Genomic DNA, 14,116 nt, shown 5'->3' on the forward strand with positions numbered 1-14,116 from the left:
CCTAAAAGCAAATTTGTAGCCAGTACTGACATGTTTTATTCTTCATTTACTTTACCCTACATAATAATATTTCTGAAATTATTATACAGTGCTAATACAATTAATATATGTTTTCCCTGTATTTAAAGTGGAGTTAATAATTAATGATATATTTTAAGGTACCTTTATTGAAAACATTCTAAGCTGTGTTTTTTCCTATTCATGTCTCAGCTAGCAAAATAAAATGTCTAGAAAAATGAAATGATACAATATTAATACAGCATTTAGAAAAGTACTTGTATATAGTAATCACTATGAGTGTTTCTTAAATAAAAGTATGGCACAAAGATAACTTCATTTTTTAGAAAGAGATGGCTGTATCAGTATGTATTTTTGTTTATTGGAGCAAAATATTCTTATCTACATTGTTAGTTCAGGTTCTGCTAAGAACTATTATGGTTCCCAGTGGGATGGGTCAGATGTTAATGCAGGAGTAGGAAGCATTGTATCTTTCAGTTTATTATTTTAACTTCTTCAATATTATTTTATAGCATCAACTTAGACTTTTGGAAGCCCAAAAAAGAAACCAAGAAGTGGTTCTTCGTCGCAAAACTGAAGAGGCAAGTTGCTCATTTGGAAGAAACATCTGGCTTTGAGATAGATGATGTATTTCTGTGGACTAAAGGAATGAGTCCGTCTCTGTTGCCCTTTCAGGTTACAGCTCTTCGTAGGCAAGTGAGGCCCATGTCAGATAGGGTAGCTGGGAAAGTCACTCGGAAGCTGAGCTCATCTGACACCCCTGTTCAGGAAACGGGTTCCAGCACAGCTGCCGTGGAAGCAGATGTTTCAAGGGCAGGACCCCAGCAGAAAATGAGAATCCCTGTGGCAAGAGTCCAGGCCCTACCAACACCCACAACAAATGGAACCAGGTCAGTACAAGTCTTTTGTTCCTTCTGATTAATCTTTGCGGCATTATTACTGAATGGTGGACTTAAATGAAGGACAGCTTGTGCTTTGGCAGGATACAGTCAAATAAGCACGTAAGTGATAATTATGTTTATCTGTTTTTATATAATTATAGAAAGAAGTATCAGAGGAAAACATTGACTGGCCGAGTGTTTACTTCCAAGACAGCTCGCATGAAGTGGCAGCTTCTTGAGCGCAGGGTCACAGACATCATCATGCAGAAAATGACTATTTCCAATATGGAGGCGGATATGAATAGACTCCTCAAGGTGTGGAAAGCAGAACATAGATATGTTCTTCCTTAGCTGACTATTAATTTTAGGTTTCTAAATTTGACCCCTTGGTAAATTAACACAGCAATTTTTCTTTCTTCATTTTTGTGGGTTTTGATCACATTATGTGTGAATAGATGAACAGCATTTCTTTTTTGTTTTGTTTTGTTTTAATTGTGGTAAGAACAGACAGCATGAGATTTGCCCTCTTAACCCATTTTTAAGTGTACAGCACAGCATTGTTAACTATAAGCACAATGTTGTACAGCAGATGTCTAGAACTTATTTATCTTGAGTAACTGAAACTTCATAGCACCCTCCCCCCAATTTCTGCCCCCCTCTTTATTCCCGGCCCCTGGAAACCATCATTTTACTTACTGCATCTATGAGTTTGACTATTTTAGATACCTTATATAATAGAATCTTACTGTATTTGTCCTGTGACTCACTTATTTCATTTAGCATAATATTCTTAAGGTCCTGGATGCATATCCTTTCTTAAAATCCAATCTGTTTTTTTCAATAGCAACGGGAAGAACTCACAAAAAGACGAGAGAAACTTTCAAAAAGACGGGAAAAGATAGTCAAGGAGAGTGGAGAGGGAGATAAAAATGTGGTTAACATGAATGAGGAGATGGAGTCATTAACTGCTAATATAGATTACATCAATGACAGTATTTCTGACTGTCAAGCCAACATCATGCAAATGGAAGAAGCAAAGGTTTGTAATTGTAAAAAAAAAATGGTTAATGGCTTAAGGAAGATGTTTTTGTGTTTTTAATTATTAAAAGCACTTTGAATTTTTATAACAAGGAATTTTCTATTTATTGGTTTAATATGACTCTTAATATGATTTTGTGTAAATATCACTCCCTGCTTGCTCTCCAGACTTCTTTGACGATTTTATGATGTTATTTATTGTTTGTAAAATAAAAATTGTAAAAATGTATATCATTTATTAATTCACCTTGAATTCCTAACTACTCAGATGTGTCTTTTCTTTTCAACTAGCCCGTATGTTTCTTGGAGTAGGGATCATATTTCACATTTTTCTGAGGATTCTTATTAACTAACTAATACTATCAAATAAATAAGTGAGATAATAGGGTTTTGCCTCTGTCTGAATATATTCAGCTGAAAATAATGTTCATCATATGCTGATTTGATGTAGGAAGAAGGAGAAACACTGGATATAACTGCGGTCATTAATGCTTGCACGCTTACAGAAGCCCGATACCTGCTAGATCACTTCTTGTCAATGGGTATCAATAAGGTATGATCAAACTACACACACCATTATTGAAAATAATGATTAATTCATTTTGTTTACCTTTTACCAGTGACCCTTTCCTTTATAATAGGTAAGAAGGGTGTTTTTTTCTTCTTTATTGAAAAGTATTTTTTAATAATAGTTTATTGTCTAATTGGTTTCCATATAACACCCAGTGCTTCTCCCCACAAGTGCCCCCCACTCCATGACCATCACCCCCTTCCCCCCTTTCCCTCCTTCTTCAGCTCCCAGTTTGTTTTCAATATTCAGTAGTCTCTCATTATTTGTGTCCCTCTCTCTCCCCAATTCTCTTTCCCCCTTCCCCTCCCTATGGTCCTCTGTTAGGTTTCTCCTGTTAGACCTATGAGTGCAAACATATGGTATCTGTCCTTCTCTGCCTGACTTATTTTGCTTAGCATGACACCCTCGAGGTCCATCCACTTTGCTACAAATGGCCAGATTTCACTTTTTTCTCATTGCCATGTAGTACTCCACTGTGTATATATACCACATCTTCTTGATCCATTCATTAGGTGATGGACATTTAGGCTCTTTCCATGACTTGGCTATTGTTGAAAGTGCTGCTATGAACATCAGGGTACATGTGTCCCTGTGCATCAGCACTTCTGTATCCCTTGGGTAAATCCCTAGCAGTGCTATTGCTGGGTCATAAGGGAGTTCTATTGATAGTTTTTTGAGGGACCTCCATACTGTTTTCCAGAGCGGCTGCACCAGTTTACATTCCCACCAACAGTGGAGGAGGGTACCTGTTTTTCCACACCCTCGCCAGCATCTATAGTCTCTTGATTTGTTCATTTCAGCCACTCTGACCGGTGTGAGGTGGTATCTCAGTGTGGTTTTGATTTGTGTTTCCCTGATGATGAGTGATGTTGAGCATAGTTTCCTGTGCCTGTTGGCCATCTGGGAAGTTAAGAAAAGTCAGGACTATTTAGATCAATTCCATTAGCTTGTCATTCATTGTGCTTGTGTATTAGAAGAGATAAACAACTTAAACAAGAAATAATTCATCCTTTGCTTTAGCAAAAGAAATATTAAAAGAAAAATCTCTTGTTGTGCAAACAAAGTAGGTACCATAACTTTGGTTTAGTAACTTTATAGCTCAAAAAGAAATCAGAAAGTAAATAATACAGTAGCACTTCCCTCCTCTTTGAATGTAAATGCATTAACCTATCACCTGTAAGAATCCTAAATGTTGAGGATAATAATGATTTCTGACTCACTTTTTTTTTTTTGCCCCTTTGGGATTGTGCTAGACCCTTTATTTTATGTTCTCCCTCTTAATCTTCACAGTATGCTAGGAAGTAGGTATTATTCATATCATTTTGCATATGAGGAAATTGAGGCAGGAAGATAAGGTTATTATAAGGTAATTTGCTCAAGGTCACCAGGCTAGTAAGTCGAGGAGCAACCATGAATCAAGGTCTATATGATGTCAAAGTCCATATATCATAAGCATTTGCTATTTGGTACACATCTTTGTGTGGAAGATTCTGTTATGTATGACCTGAGATAATTGTTGTTGTTGTTGTTGTTATTATTATTATTATGTTTTGGTGTTGTTACAGGGTCTTCAGGCTGCCCAGAAAGAGGCTCAAATTAAAGTACTTGAAGGTCGGCTTAAACAAACTGAAATAACCAGTGCTACACAAAACCAGCTCTTATTCCATATGTTGAAAGAGAAAGCAGAATTAAATCCTGAGCTAGATGCTTTACTAGGCCATGCTTTACAAGGTAATTTGGACTAAATTTCAGTTAAACAAGTTGCATGGTAGTTCTGTTCTTTGAGAGTGCTATACTATACCTCCTTCCCCTATTGCTTGACTGAATAGATGCTATATTTACTTATGCTTTTAATAATTATTCCTTCTTTAATTTGCATGCATAAATTTGGGGGGAAGTAATTATTTTCATTCCAAGAAATGGTTACCACTTTAAAAGGCTTATTTAACCTTTGTAAGCACTTAGTTTTTATGAATAAAGAGGATCAACCAAGTTTCTGAATTGGTTATTTAAAATATTAACCACGTTTCATTACTCTGCATATCTAATTGCCTTGAAAAATAATAAATGTTTTCTATGGCATCTATTCTTATATCTTATAAATGGTGCATAATCTTGTTTTATGTGGGAGTTCTTAACATTGGATCTGTTTTGATTGGAGTATTGCTTTTTGTTTCCTTTTTGCTGTTATTTACACAGATCTAGATAGCGTACCTTTAGGTAAGTATGTTTAGCTTTCTGTGTACCCTACAGCTGCATGAATTACTAATTGTTCATGTACACTAATTGCGGTACATCTTATGTTTAAAATTTTTATTGGCAGCCAACTGGTTTTTGCATGATCTTTTTTGAAATGTATCCGTGACCACAAACATGCTAAGTCTTTTGTCTTTCCTATACATTCCTGATTTAAAACCTATTAGAGTTTTAAAGAAGTATGCTTTAGTTAATTTTCTCTTTAGTTTTTGACCTCCAGCTGTGGCTCCAGTTTCGTAAGCTCTTATTTGTTTCTTGTAGGAAAAAATGGAGTATACATTTCCTTTTAATTTTTAAATACATCTGTTAACTTGTATCTGTTGTCTTAACCTTATAACTTTCCTTAGCATATGTCTCTGGTAGATATTTGTCTTTAGTATATATTTGCTAAATTCTCAGCTATCCTTAATTTTTGTAAAATTAAATACATATATTTTAACATTGTAAATTGAATAAAATTATTCTAAGTATTTTATATGAACAGATTGAAACAATATTTATGATTATAATATTTTCAGATTAGAAGTGGCTTTAGAGATGACCAAATATAGAGCTTTTCAAACCTTTCCCCTTGCCACTACAACATGCACATGAACTACACCCACCCACTGATAATCTCTGCTCCTCTTAGTGCTGATACTCAATGAAGGGACAGGAGTATCGGGGCAGTTTTATTACTTCCAATTACTTACCTGTATGTGTTAGTAGAATAAACATAATCTATACATTCTGATTTGTTCTAAATAAGATGTTACACAAATAAAATACATGAGCTATTTGATTTTTTTAGTTGTTTATACCACATGTTAATCTCAAAGTACTCTTTCCTTGAGATCAGCTGCACAATATAGGTATGGAAAGGCTGAAACTTTTAAGCTGCTCAAGCTATAACAAGTACAGGTAGAAAAAGTAGGATTGGTTATATCCTGACCAAGACTGCCAGAGTTCCTGGATTATAACTAGAATTTTTGCCATTCCATGTGTTATCCAGCACATTTCTTCTCTTTCTGCTTTTCTTCTTCCCTTTCCTCCTCCTCTTTGTTCTTCTTTGTGGCCCAACCTATGGTAAAAAGTAAATTCTCTTTTTTGTTTAAACTTTATTTATTTACTTATTTTGAGAGGGAAAGAGACATATGAGGAGAGAGAGGGGAAGGGCATTGAGAGAAGGAGAGAGAGAGAATCTCAAGCAGGCCCTGCACCAGTAGCACAGAGCCCAGTACGGGGCTCAAACCCACACCATGAGATCATGACCTGAGATGAAGTCAGACACTTAACCAACTGGGCCACCCAGGTGCCCCTAGTAATAAGTAAATTGTTATTTAAGTCCAGTGTCTCTTTTAACTTGGAAGGAAAAGGCAGGTGTCATTCTGATATCCTTTACTGCAGTAGATATTGAACTACTAATTTGATGAGCAGCATTATTTTTTTTTCATAACTTTCAAACAACTTTCATTTGTCTATGGCTGGAAAAGGGTCTAAAACAGAGAATGGAAACCCATTCAGCTGATGGAACCTGTATCTCATGGCTGAAATCTGTGCTAGGGATGGGAGCCATAGTCTAGCCCAGAAGTGCTTGGAGGAAAAACACAGGAGGAGGAAAAAATGGAAGTTAAATCCACAGAAGCTAGAGAGTCCTATATACATTGATTTAAAAAGCATTTGCTTAGCTCCAGTTTTACCTCAAGCATTGGGCTGAGTGTTGGGATCCAAAGATGAATAAGACACAAAATCTTTCCCTCATCAACTTGATGCCTTACTGAGGGTGACCGACTGATACATTCAGTGAGGGCAGTGATTGAGCTATGTATAAAAAATTATAAGAAGACACAGTGGGTTCACCCAATAAGAATGGAGGAGGTGATAAAGGCTTTTTGGAGGAAGTGACATTTGAGCTGAAACATAAAGGAAGAAAAAGAGTTAGCTAGGCAAAAGACAAGGTGTAAGGGGGACAGAGAAGAGTCACTCTGGGCAATGACTAAAACATGGGGATTTAGCCACAGTATTGTGTGTCGGAGGCTTTCAATAAGGTTGGTACCCTGAACAACAAGTACATAGCATAGAAGGATAGAACATAAGTCTAGAGGGTGATAACGTTGTACTTGTAGCCTTTGAAGAACATCTTTATAAGCCTTTTCTTTTTTCCCAACCTGTGTTAGGATCCCTAAGATCACCTCTATCTTTAAGACTTGCTGTGAAGACCCATGGGGCTTAGCATGTGGTTGTATTCATGGCAAAGATTCATGAGAGCAGTGTAGGAAGGATACACAGCTGGATCATAAGGCAAAAAACCCACAGATGTAGTCTGGAGGAATCCATGTCCAGTTTTCCTTATGACCTTTCTCTTCTATGGTACATAATACAGAATATTCATTTCCCTTTGGAATGAAAATGTAGCAGCAGGTAAACAATGTTTATGTACAGGGAAGTCCATTGTACATTTAATACCTGAAGTGTTTCCTGGTGACTGGTCACATAGGAGCCATCTGCCGAGAAGGTACAAGGATTCAAGACTCCCAGAAGGAAAGCAGGAGTTTAGCATAAGCCATATTGTTTGCACAAATAATATAGGTACAGTAAGTACCTTCAGTAGTTAACTAGTGACTGGGGACACTCTGAGAGTTAAGTTTCCAGATGCCAGACAAAGTCCAACTTTGTAAGCAGGCCATTCTAAGGATAGTGGTGCTTGGGCTGCTATGTTCACTCTTTTCTATACACTATTTTTTAGAAATTTTAATAATTGAAAAAAAAAAGACTTAAAAATACTTAACTTCCAGTGAAGTGAGATTGCACAACTTTACACTGTTAAGAGATGAACTTCAAGGCCTTCGTGAGTTTCAAGTCCCTGCCTTTCGCTTTAATTGTGGTGTTGCGAAAAGACGCTAATAGTGGGCTGGATGTGTATTCTCAGAGTCAGGAATACAACACTGAGGTGATGGTGTGTCCTATTGCCCAGATGACCTTAGTGCTCAGACGGGCTCAATCCTGCAGAGGAGTCTGATCTGGTGACTTTCCTGGTGGGGGCCTCTATTCTCTGGCCAGGTTGGTTATGTCAGACCGTAATTATCTCTCAATAAGGCATACATGTATAAGCAGGAACTAAGCTTTTACTAAGTACTCATGTGATGTTTAACGTACTAACTGGTTTCATACTAACTGATTTCTACAAGAAAAACACTAGCCAATCTTGGCCTGCCTTTTTACATGGTAAAATAAAGACTAGGTTTGTCCTTTCTTTATAACCTCATGTTCTATATTATCAACTAATGCAGTCACCTTAGCACTGTAAAGCAAGTCCTTGAGACTCCCTCTAGTGGAAGGCTTTGAAATACACATTGCCTTCAAGACCACTGTTCTCTTCACTTTAGAAATCAGTTTCTTTTGTACAGGTCCTAGATGGACTCCATTTTAGATAATACTATCATGTGTCAAGTATTACTGAATTTCTATCAAAGTATCTGCTAAACAGTGAGGAGGAAAGGGAACATCAGAGAAAGGAATTAGTTGTCCACAGTCCACATGTACAAAGTTAAAAGGGGATGAATCACATATATTTTTGATCAGTATGTGTTTTAATAACATGTTTGCTTTTGGAGAATGATTTTATAATAAAATGTGTATATTTTAAAAACCTGCACCTATGTTAGGGGCTCACTGACATTTAAATAGTTTACTTTCAGTGGCTTTTTGTTTTATTGACTTCCTACTAGTTTTGTTTGCTTTTTCTCCTCTTTTTTACTAGTCTGTTACAGTTCTAAAATAGTGGTGATTTACTTGTATTTATTTATAAAAACTGTTGCATGCAATCCTATTGTTTTTGTCTTTTATGTACATATGAGTAAGCTGCATGCTGATGTGTAATTTCTGAATATCTTCACACACACGTGCACGCACATCACACACACACACACACACACACACACACACACTCCTCTTTCCACTTGAAAACAAAAATAAAAATAAAGGAAAATATTTAAGTAAATTGGCATACTGATTAATATATGTTTACACATATAGTTTTTGAAGTTGGCTTAGCACATTAAAGGGGGCTTGTGCAACATTTACTTTCATCTTGTATTTTACTCAATGGATTCTCATATGTTTGGATGGCATGGGTTAAATACATACTCTGAAAAATATATACATACTCTGATAAATATATGATCTCATTTCCATCCTGTGAATGTTGTCCTTCTATGTTTTATGATTCAAGCTTCTGGTTCTCCTATATTGAACACTTTTTTTCTCATTTTAGGACACATAAAGGGGTTTCTAGAAATAATTTTCTATATTTCTATTTGGACTCAGTTTCAAAAACCAAAGTGCCCATATTTAGAAGTTGATGTTTATTATGGTGTGGGGATTGCAGTCACTTTTGTGACATGTGGATAATACTTAGATTTTGGACTTTTTTTTTTTTAGAAAATGTAGAGGATAGTACTGATGAGGATGCACCTTTAAACAGCCCAGGATCAGAAGGAAGGTAAGAGAGCCTTTAGAAACTTAATAGATTTTATTTGTTTCTATAATATTTAAAGTACTTTTATCTTGTTGCTTCAATTACCATAAAACAAATAATAATGAATTTTATGGCTAAGTAAACCAAACTAAGTCATACTTAACCACCACAAATTTTAAAATAAAAAATACCAGGATATTTAAGGAAAGAAAATGAGTTATTTTTTAATTCATTTTGATTTTAAATATTGTCTTTTCCCTCCAAAGACCTGTAAAATGTTTTCTATAGTTATAAACATAGAAGACATAGAGTTTTCTATAATAAGTCCTCTTTTAATCTGTGGTTAATTATTTATTTTTATCTAGCACTCTATCTTCAGACCTTATGAAACTTTGTGGTGAAGTGAAACCTAAAAGCAAGGTAAGAGGAATTGAAAATAACAGGTAAGCATCCTTCCCCTTTCTGTTATTACTAATAAACACACAGGCCTCAGACCCTTAGTAGATTAGCAAGTTGGTACGCTTTTACCAGAACTCCCAGGTGTAAGAACTTTAGTTCTATAATTACCATATTCTCCTCTGGAGAAAAAAATTATATCAAAAACATTTCTCCTTTGTGGAACTTGTCCTTTACCATATTATTGCACTTTTTCCCCTGGAGAAGATATGATTATGGAGACCAATTCTTTTTTTCTTCTAGGTTTCTCATTACCTAAAAATTTCATTACCCATTAAGGAAGCTATGTGGTAATTTATTAAGGTCACCTCAGTTTCTTAATAATTATATAGGAGATTATAGACCCTGTAGTGGCATACAGCATAAACTTGCAAAATTTGTAAAGTGGCAGGAGATTTTTGAAATTTTAACATTCTAGTATGTTCTTATTTGTATCATATGTATTTTGTTAAACTGGTATCCTGAGGTGGCTTGAATAATAAGCCAACTCTTAATCATCATGTTGTATTAAACACTAATGAGGCTATAATGCATATCTGTAAAATTAAAAAAAATCAATGCCACATGCTGTTAAATGTGTAAGATATATTTGATATGTTTCATACTGAGTGTTGGTAGCATTTGATACTAGATGAATTAACTAACAATCTTAAGATGTTTAAAAACAAAGAATTCTTGTAGTCCTTGGTAAATATTTGTTAATGAAAAGAAGCAGGACCTGAAAGAATAACACTGTGCAAATGGGTAAGACAGATTTAAGGCCCATAGTGAATAGTCAGGTAATGCAAATGAGTAATTTGGCTGGATATAAAATATTAAGTAGGGGTAGTGGTGATTGCCTAAAGAGGACATGCCTTATCTAAGCAAGTAACCACCACATAACTCTTGTTCATTTTTGCCCTGAGGACTATAGGCCTAAGACTACTTCTTCTATTGTTTTCTAAAGAAGCCTTAAATATAGATTTTTATGTAAAATTTCCTGATTTTTAACACACTGGTCAAGCCAGTCAAAAAAAAAAAAACAAAACAAAACATCTCCAGGCTGTACATATGATCCTTGAGCTTGGTAACATATGGTTTTGTTTTATTACTCTAAGTGACTAAGCAGACATTACCCACACTCAAAGCAAACATTCCAGTATGGTTTGGATCCAGTCTTAAGTAGAGGTGAGAATCTCTTAAGGTCCTGAATGTCTTTCAGGCCCTTTGAAAGCGTAGATGTTCATGCCCTTTTGGGACACCAGAGAGAGGTATAAAGTGGTGCCCTAAACGTTTCCATGGAAGGAACCACTATGGTTAGGAATTCCTAAGAAAAGGGTTCTCTCCCTACCTTGGGCTGTTGGCAGTAAAGAGAACTGACAGTGTAAAAAACTGGCCGGAGAGCTTTCTTTTTCCAAAAATTTTCTGAGGTGCTACCTACAACTCCTTTTCAACTTCATTCAAAGATGTCCAAAAAGATCTCATACCATTTCTTTTTCCTTTTTTAAAGTTTATTTATTGAGAGAGAGAGAGAGAGAGAGAGCGAGAGAGAGCGAGAGAGGGAGGATCCCAAGCAGGCTCCATGCTGTCAGTTTGGGACCAGACACAGGGCTCAAACTCATGAACTGTGAGAATGTAACCTGAGCCAAAATCAAGAGTCAGTCACTTAACTGACTGATCCACCCAGGTGCCTCTCATTTATTTTTCATCATTGAAAAAGTAAAGTTAACTGTATACATTATATACAACTATGCTAAGTACAGGGGATATAAAGATGAATAAAACAGAGTGTTTGCTCTTTAGAGGCTTATAATCTGGTAAACACCTTGATTATCCATTAATACTTTAGTGATATTAGCAACTGAGCAACAGCAGGGTATTCAGTTCATTTTCAAGAGTAAGGAAAGGCATTTGTTATAGTGAGTTTAGATTCTTAGAAAATCACCTTCACCTGCCTCACCATGCTACTAAAGCTCGTGCAGGCTGGTGCTGAATTATCCAGCAGACAGGTTAAAAACACAGCTGATGCATCAGGAGAACAAGGTCACAAAAACTGAGAAGCAGATTTAAAAATTGATATTAAAACAAAATTTAAAACTGAAAGTGATATTACATAAAGCATCTAAGCATGGGAAAAATCATAATTTAGTTGAGCTTCCCTGCAGTTAACTTTGGTTTAATTTCTTCTTTCTTTTTAAAAAAAATTCTTTGTTGAGGGACCTGGCCAGGAGTGGCAGGATAGCACACTTATATTGGTGACAAGTTGTTTGTTTTTGAATCTGGCTTTGCCACGAACTAGTTGTGTGACTTTGGGTAAATTACTTAGCATCTCTGTACCTTAGTCTCTTCATTGTTGAATTGGGGTAATGATAGTACATGCTAATATAATTAAGTGTTTTGAACATTGCCTGGCATCCAATAAGTGCAATATGAATGTTGGCTATTATTTTGGCCTCTGAAGGTCTTACTGGGCTATACAGCTCTGGCTTGTCACTATCTTACATGCTATGTTTGACACACTTGCTAGGAAATGACATGCTAAATGTTTTTTACCTATTTCAAACTAATATTAAATCTCTATTCCCTAATCATCTCTGCAAAAGTTTGCTTCTGATTGCTTTTCCTTCCATTCTCTGACTAGGCCCGAAGGAGAACCACCACTCAAATGGAATTGCTGTATGCAGATAGCAGTGAACTAGCCTCAGACACTAGTACAGGAGATGCCTCCTTGCCTGGTGCTCTTACCCCTGTTGCAGAAGGGCAAGAGCTTGGAATGAATACAGAGACAAGTGGTACCTCTGCTAGGGAAAAGGAGCTCCCTCCCCCATCTGGCTTCCCTTCTAAGATAGGCAGCATGTAAGTCTGGCCCAGCTACACTAACTTCCTTTCCTTTGGCTTTTCTTTTTCTTTCTTTTTTAAAAATATTTTATATGCATGTTGCTAATTTCTTCTATTTTTTAAAATTCTGTGAACAAGATCTCTGGATTTCAAAGCAATTTATGTTAGGTGTTATCTGCCCTCATTTTTTGGACATTTGAAATCATTTAAGATGAGATGCTCTTTGTTCAGTTATATTGCTTGTTTCTAAGTTTTAGGGTCATTCTTCAGGATTATAATTTTCATAAAGGTTGAGTTATGAATTATAGACAAAATTTATTTAGAAACACCTAAATCAGGTAGTTATATCTATAAAGTCATCATATAAAACAGACTTTAAAGCCTCTTAAATTTGCTTTAAATGAATGTATGTTTTAGTTCTAAGAGTCTGGTTTGGATAGCAAACATTTGCTAATTATAAGACACAGGAAGTATCAATCACAAACTTAATCATTTTAACCCTTCCTAATGTTTTGCCTCGAAGTACTTGCCATTGCATGTCTGGGATGCATGTATGCACAAAATATGTTTATTGATATTATTAAAGCTTTAAAGGAGGTAATATTCTCTTCCCATTTATGTAATATGAACAAAAAACATTCTATTCAAAATAAAACTTACTTAGAATGTTCACGATTGTCTTGAGGATGAAAATTTCCCTACTCAGGCTAGTATATGTGTATATACTATGTATACATGTGTGTTTGGGCAGTTATAGTAAAATCAGATCAGTTATTCACTGGTTAAGATTTTTTTAATGTTTATTTATTTATTTTGAGAGAGAGAGCATGAGCAGGGGAGGGACAGAGAGAGAAGAACAGAGAGAATCCCAATGTAGGGCTCAAAGTCATGAACCATGATATCATGACCTGAGCCGAAAACAAGAGTCAGATGCTTAACTGACTGAGCCACCCAAGCACCCCTAGTAAAGATTTTTAATGACTTTTTTTGGCATAACTCTCAAATATGATCTAGCAAATGATTTGTGGAATGAACACATTACTGCATTGAAGAATATTGCCCCCAAAATAGCACATACTGTGTGACTCTGCAAATAATAAAATATAACAAACTTTCGCCCTTTGAATATCTGTTTCCCATAATTCCCTTTTTTATTTTACCCTTTTTTAACTTCCTTCATTTTATGAAGATATTTCTGCCATTAAATAAGCCCGTCTGCTACCTTTAGGTCCAAATGTAATTTGCATGTGCTTGATGTGGCCTATGTAATTAACTATTAGATTTGCTCATAGAGATTGCTAACCAGTATAGCTATGGCTTCAGTGCTCTTTTGAGAAGATGACTGTTAAAGAAATGCTTTTGGTGAAGGTAATGATATAAACAGAACAAAATTTAGCAATAGATTTGAGTAGAGAGTTTTGGAACTTCAAGACTAAATCTATGGCCTGGAATCCAGATTCAGGTAATACCTTCTTTTTGAGATCCCTTACCCCCCCTTTTTTTCATTTTTAAAATGTATCCTTTATGACAGATTGTAGAATATATGTTTTGGACTCTTTCTCTTCATATAATTTCTTCTCAAGTTTTCATAAATTCAGATGCTTGTGTAAATCTTTTCAAATT

General features: G+C 35.6%; 1 protein-coding gene across 1 annotated transcript in view; it reads left to right on the forward strand.

The window, feature by feature from the left end:
* The window catches only part of KIF21A (kinesin family member 21A), a 92,401-nt gene that overhangs the window by 53,090 nt on the left and 25,195 nt on the right, over nucleotides 1–14,116 (forward strand). Inside the window, exons 19-28 of the mRNA XM_029955514.1 lie at nucleotides 531–599; nucleotides 694–908; nucleotides 1,061–1,214; nucleotides 1,744–1,938; nucleotides 2,389–2,490; nucleotides 4,074–4,239; nucleotides 4,708–4,728; nucleotides 9,184–9,244; nucleotides 9,586–9,640; nucleotides 12,297–12,511. Coding sequence (XP_029811374.1) covers nucleotides 531–599; nucleotides 694–908; nucleotides 1,061–1,214; nucleotides 1,744–1,938; nucleotides 2,389–2,490; nucleotides 4,074–4,239; nucleotides 4,708–4,728; nucleotides 9,184–9,244; nucleotides 9,586–9,640; nucleotides 12,297–12,511 — 1,253 coding nt within the window. The remainder of the gene's footprint in view (nucleotides 1–530; nucleotides 600–693; nucleotides 909–1,060; nucleotides 1,215–1,743; nucleotides 1,939–2,388; nucleotides 2,491–4,073; nucleotides 4,240–4,707; nucleotides 4,729–9,183; nucleotides 9,245–9,585; nucleotides 9,641–12,296; nucleotides 12,512–14,116) is intronic.

Source organism: Suricata suricatta, chromosome 10 (genome assembly GCF_006229205.1).
Source record: "Suricata suricatta isolate VVHF042 chromosome 10, meerkat_22Aug2017_6uvM2_HiC, whole genome shotgun sequence".
NCBI classification, from domain to species: Eukaryota; Metazoa; Chordata; class Mammalia; order Carnivora; family Herpestidae; genus Suricata; species Suricata suricatta.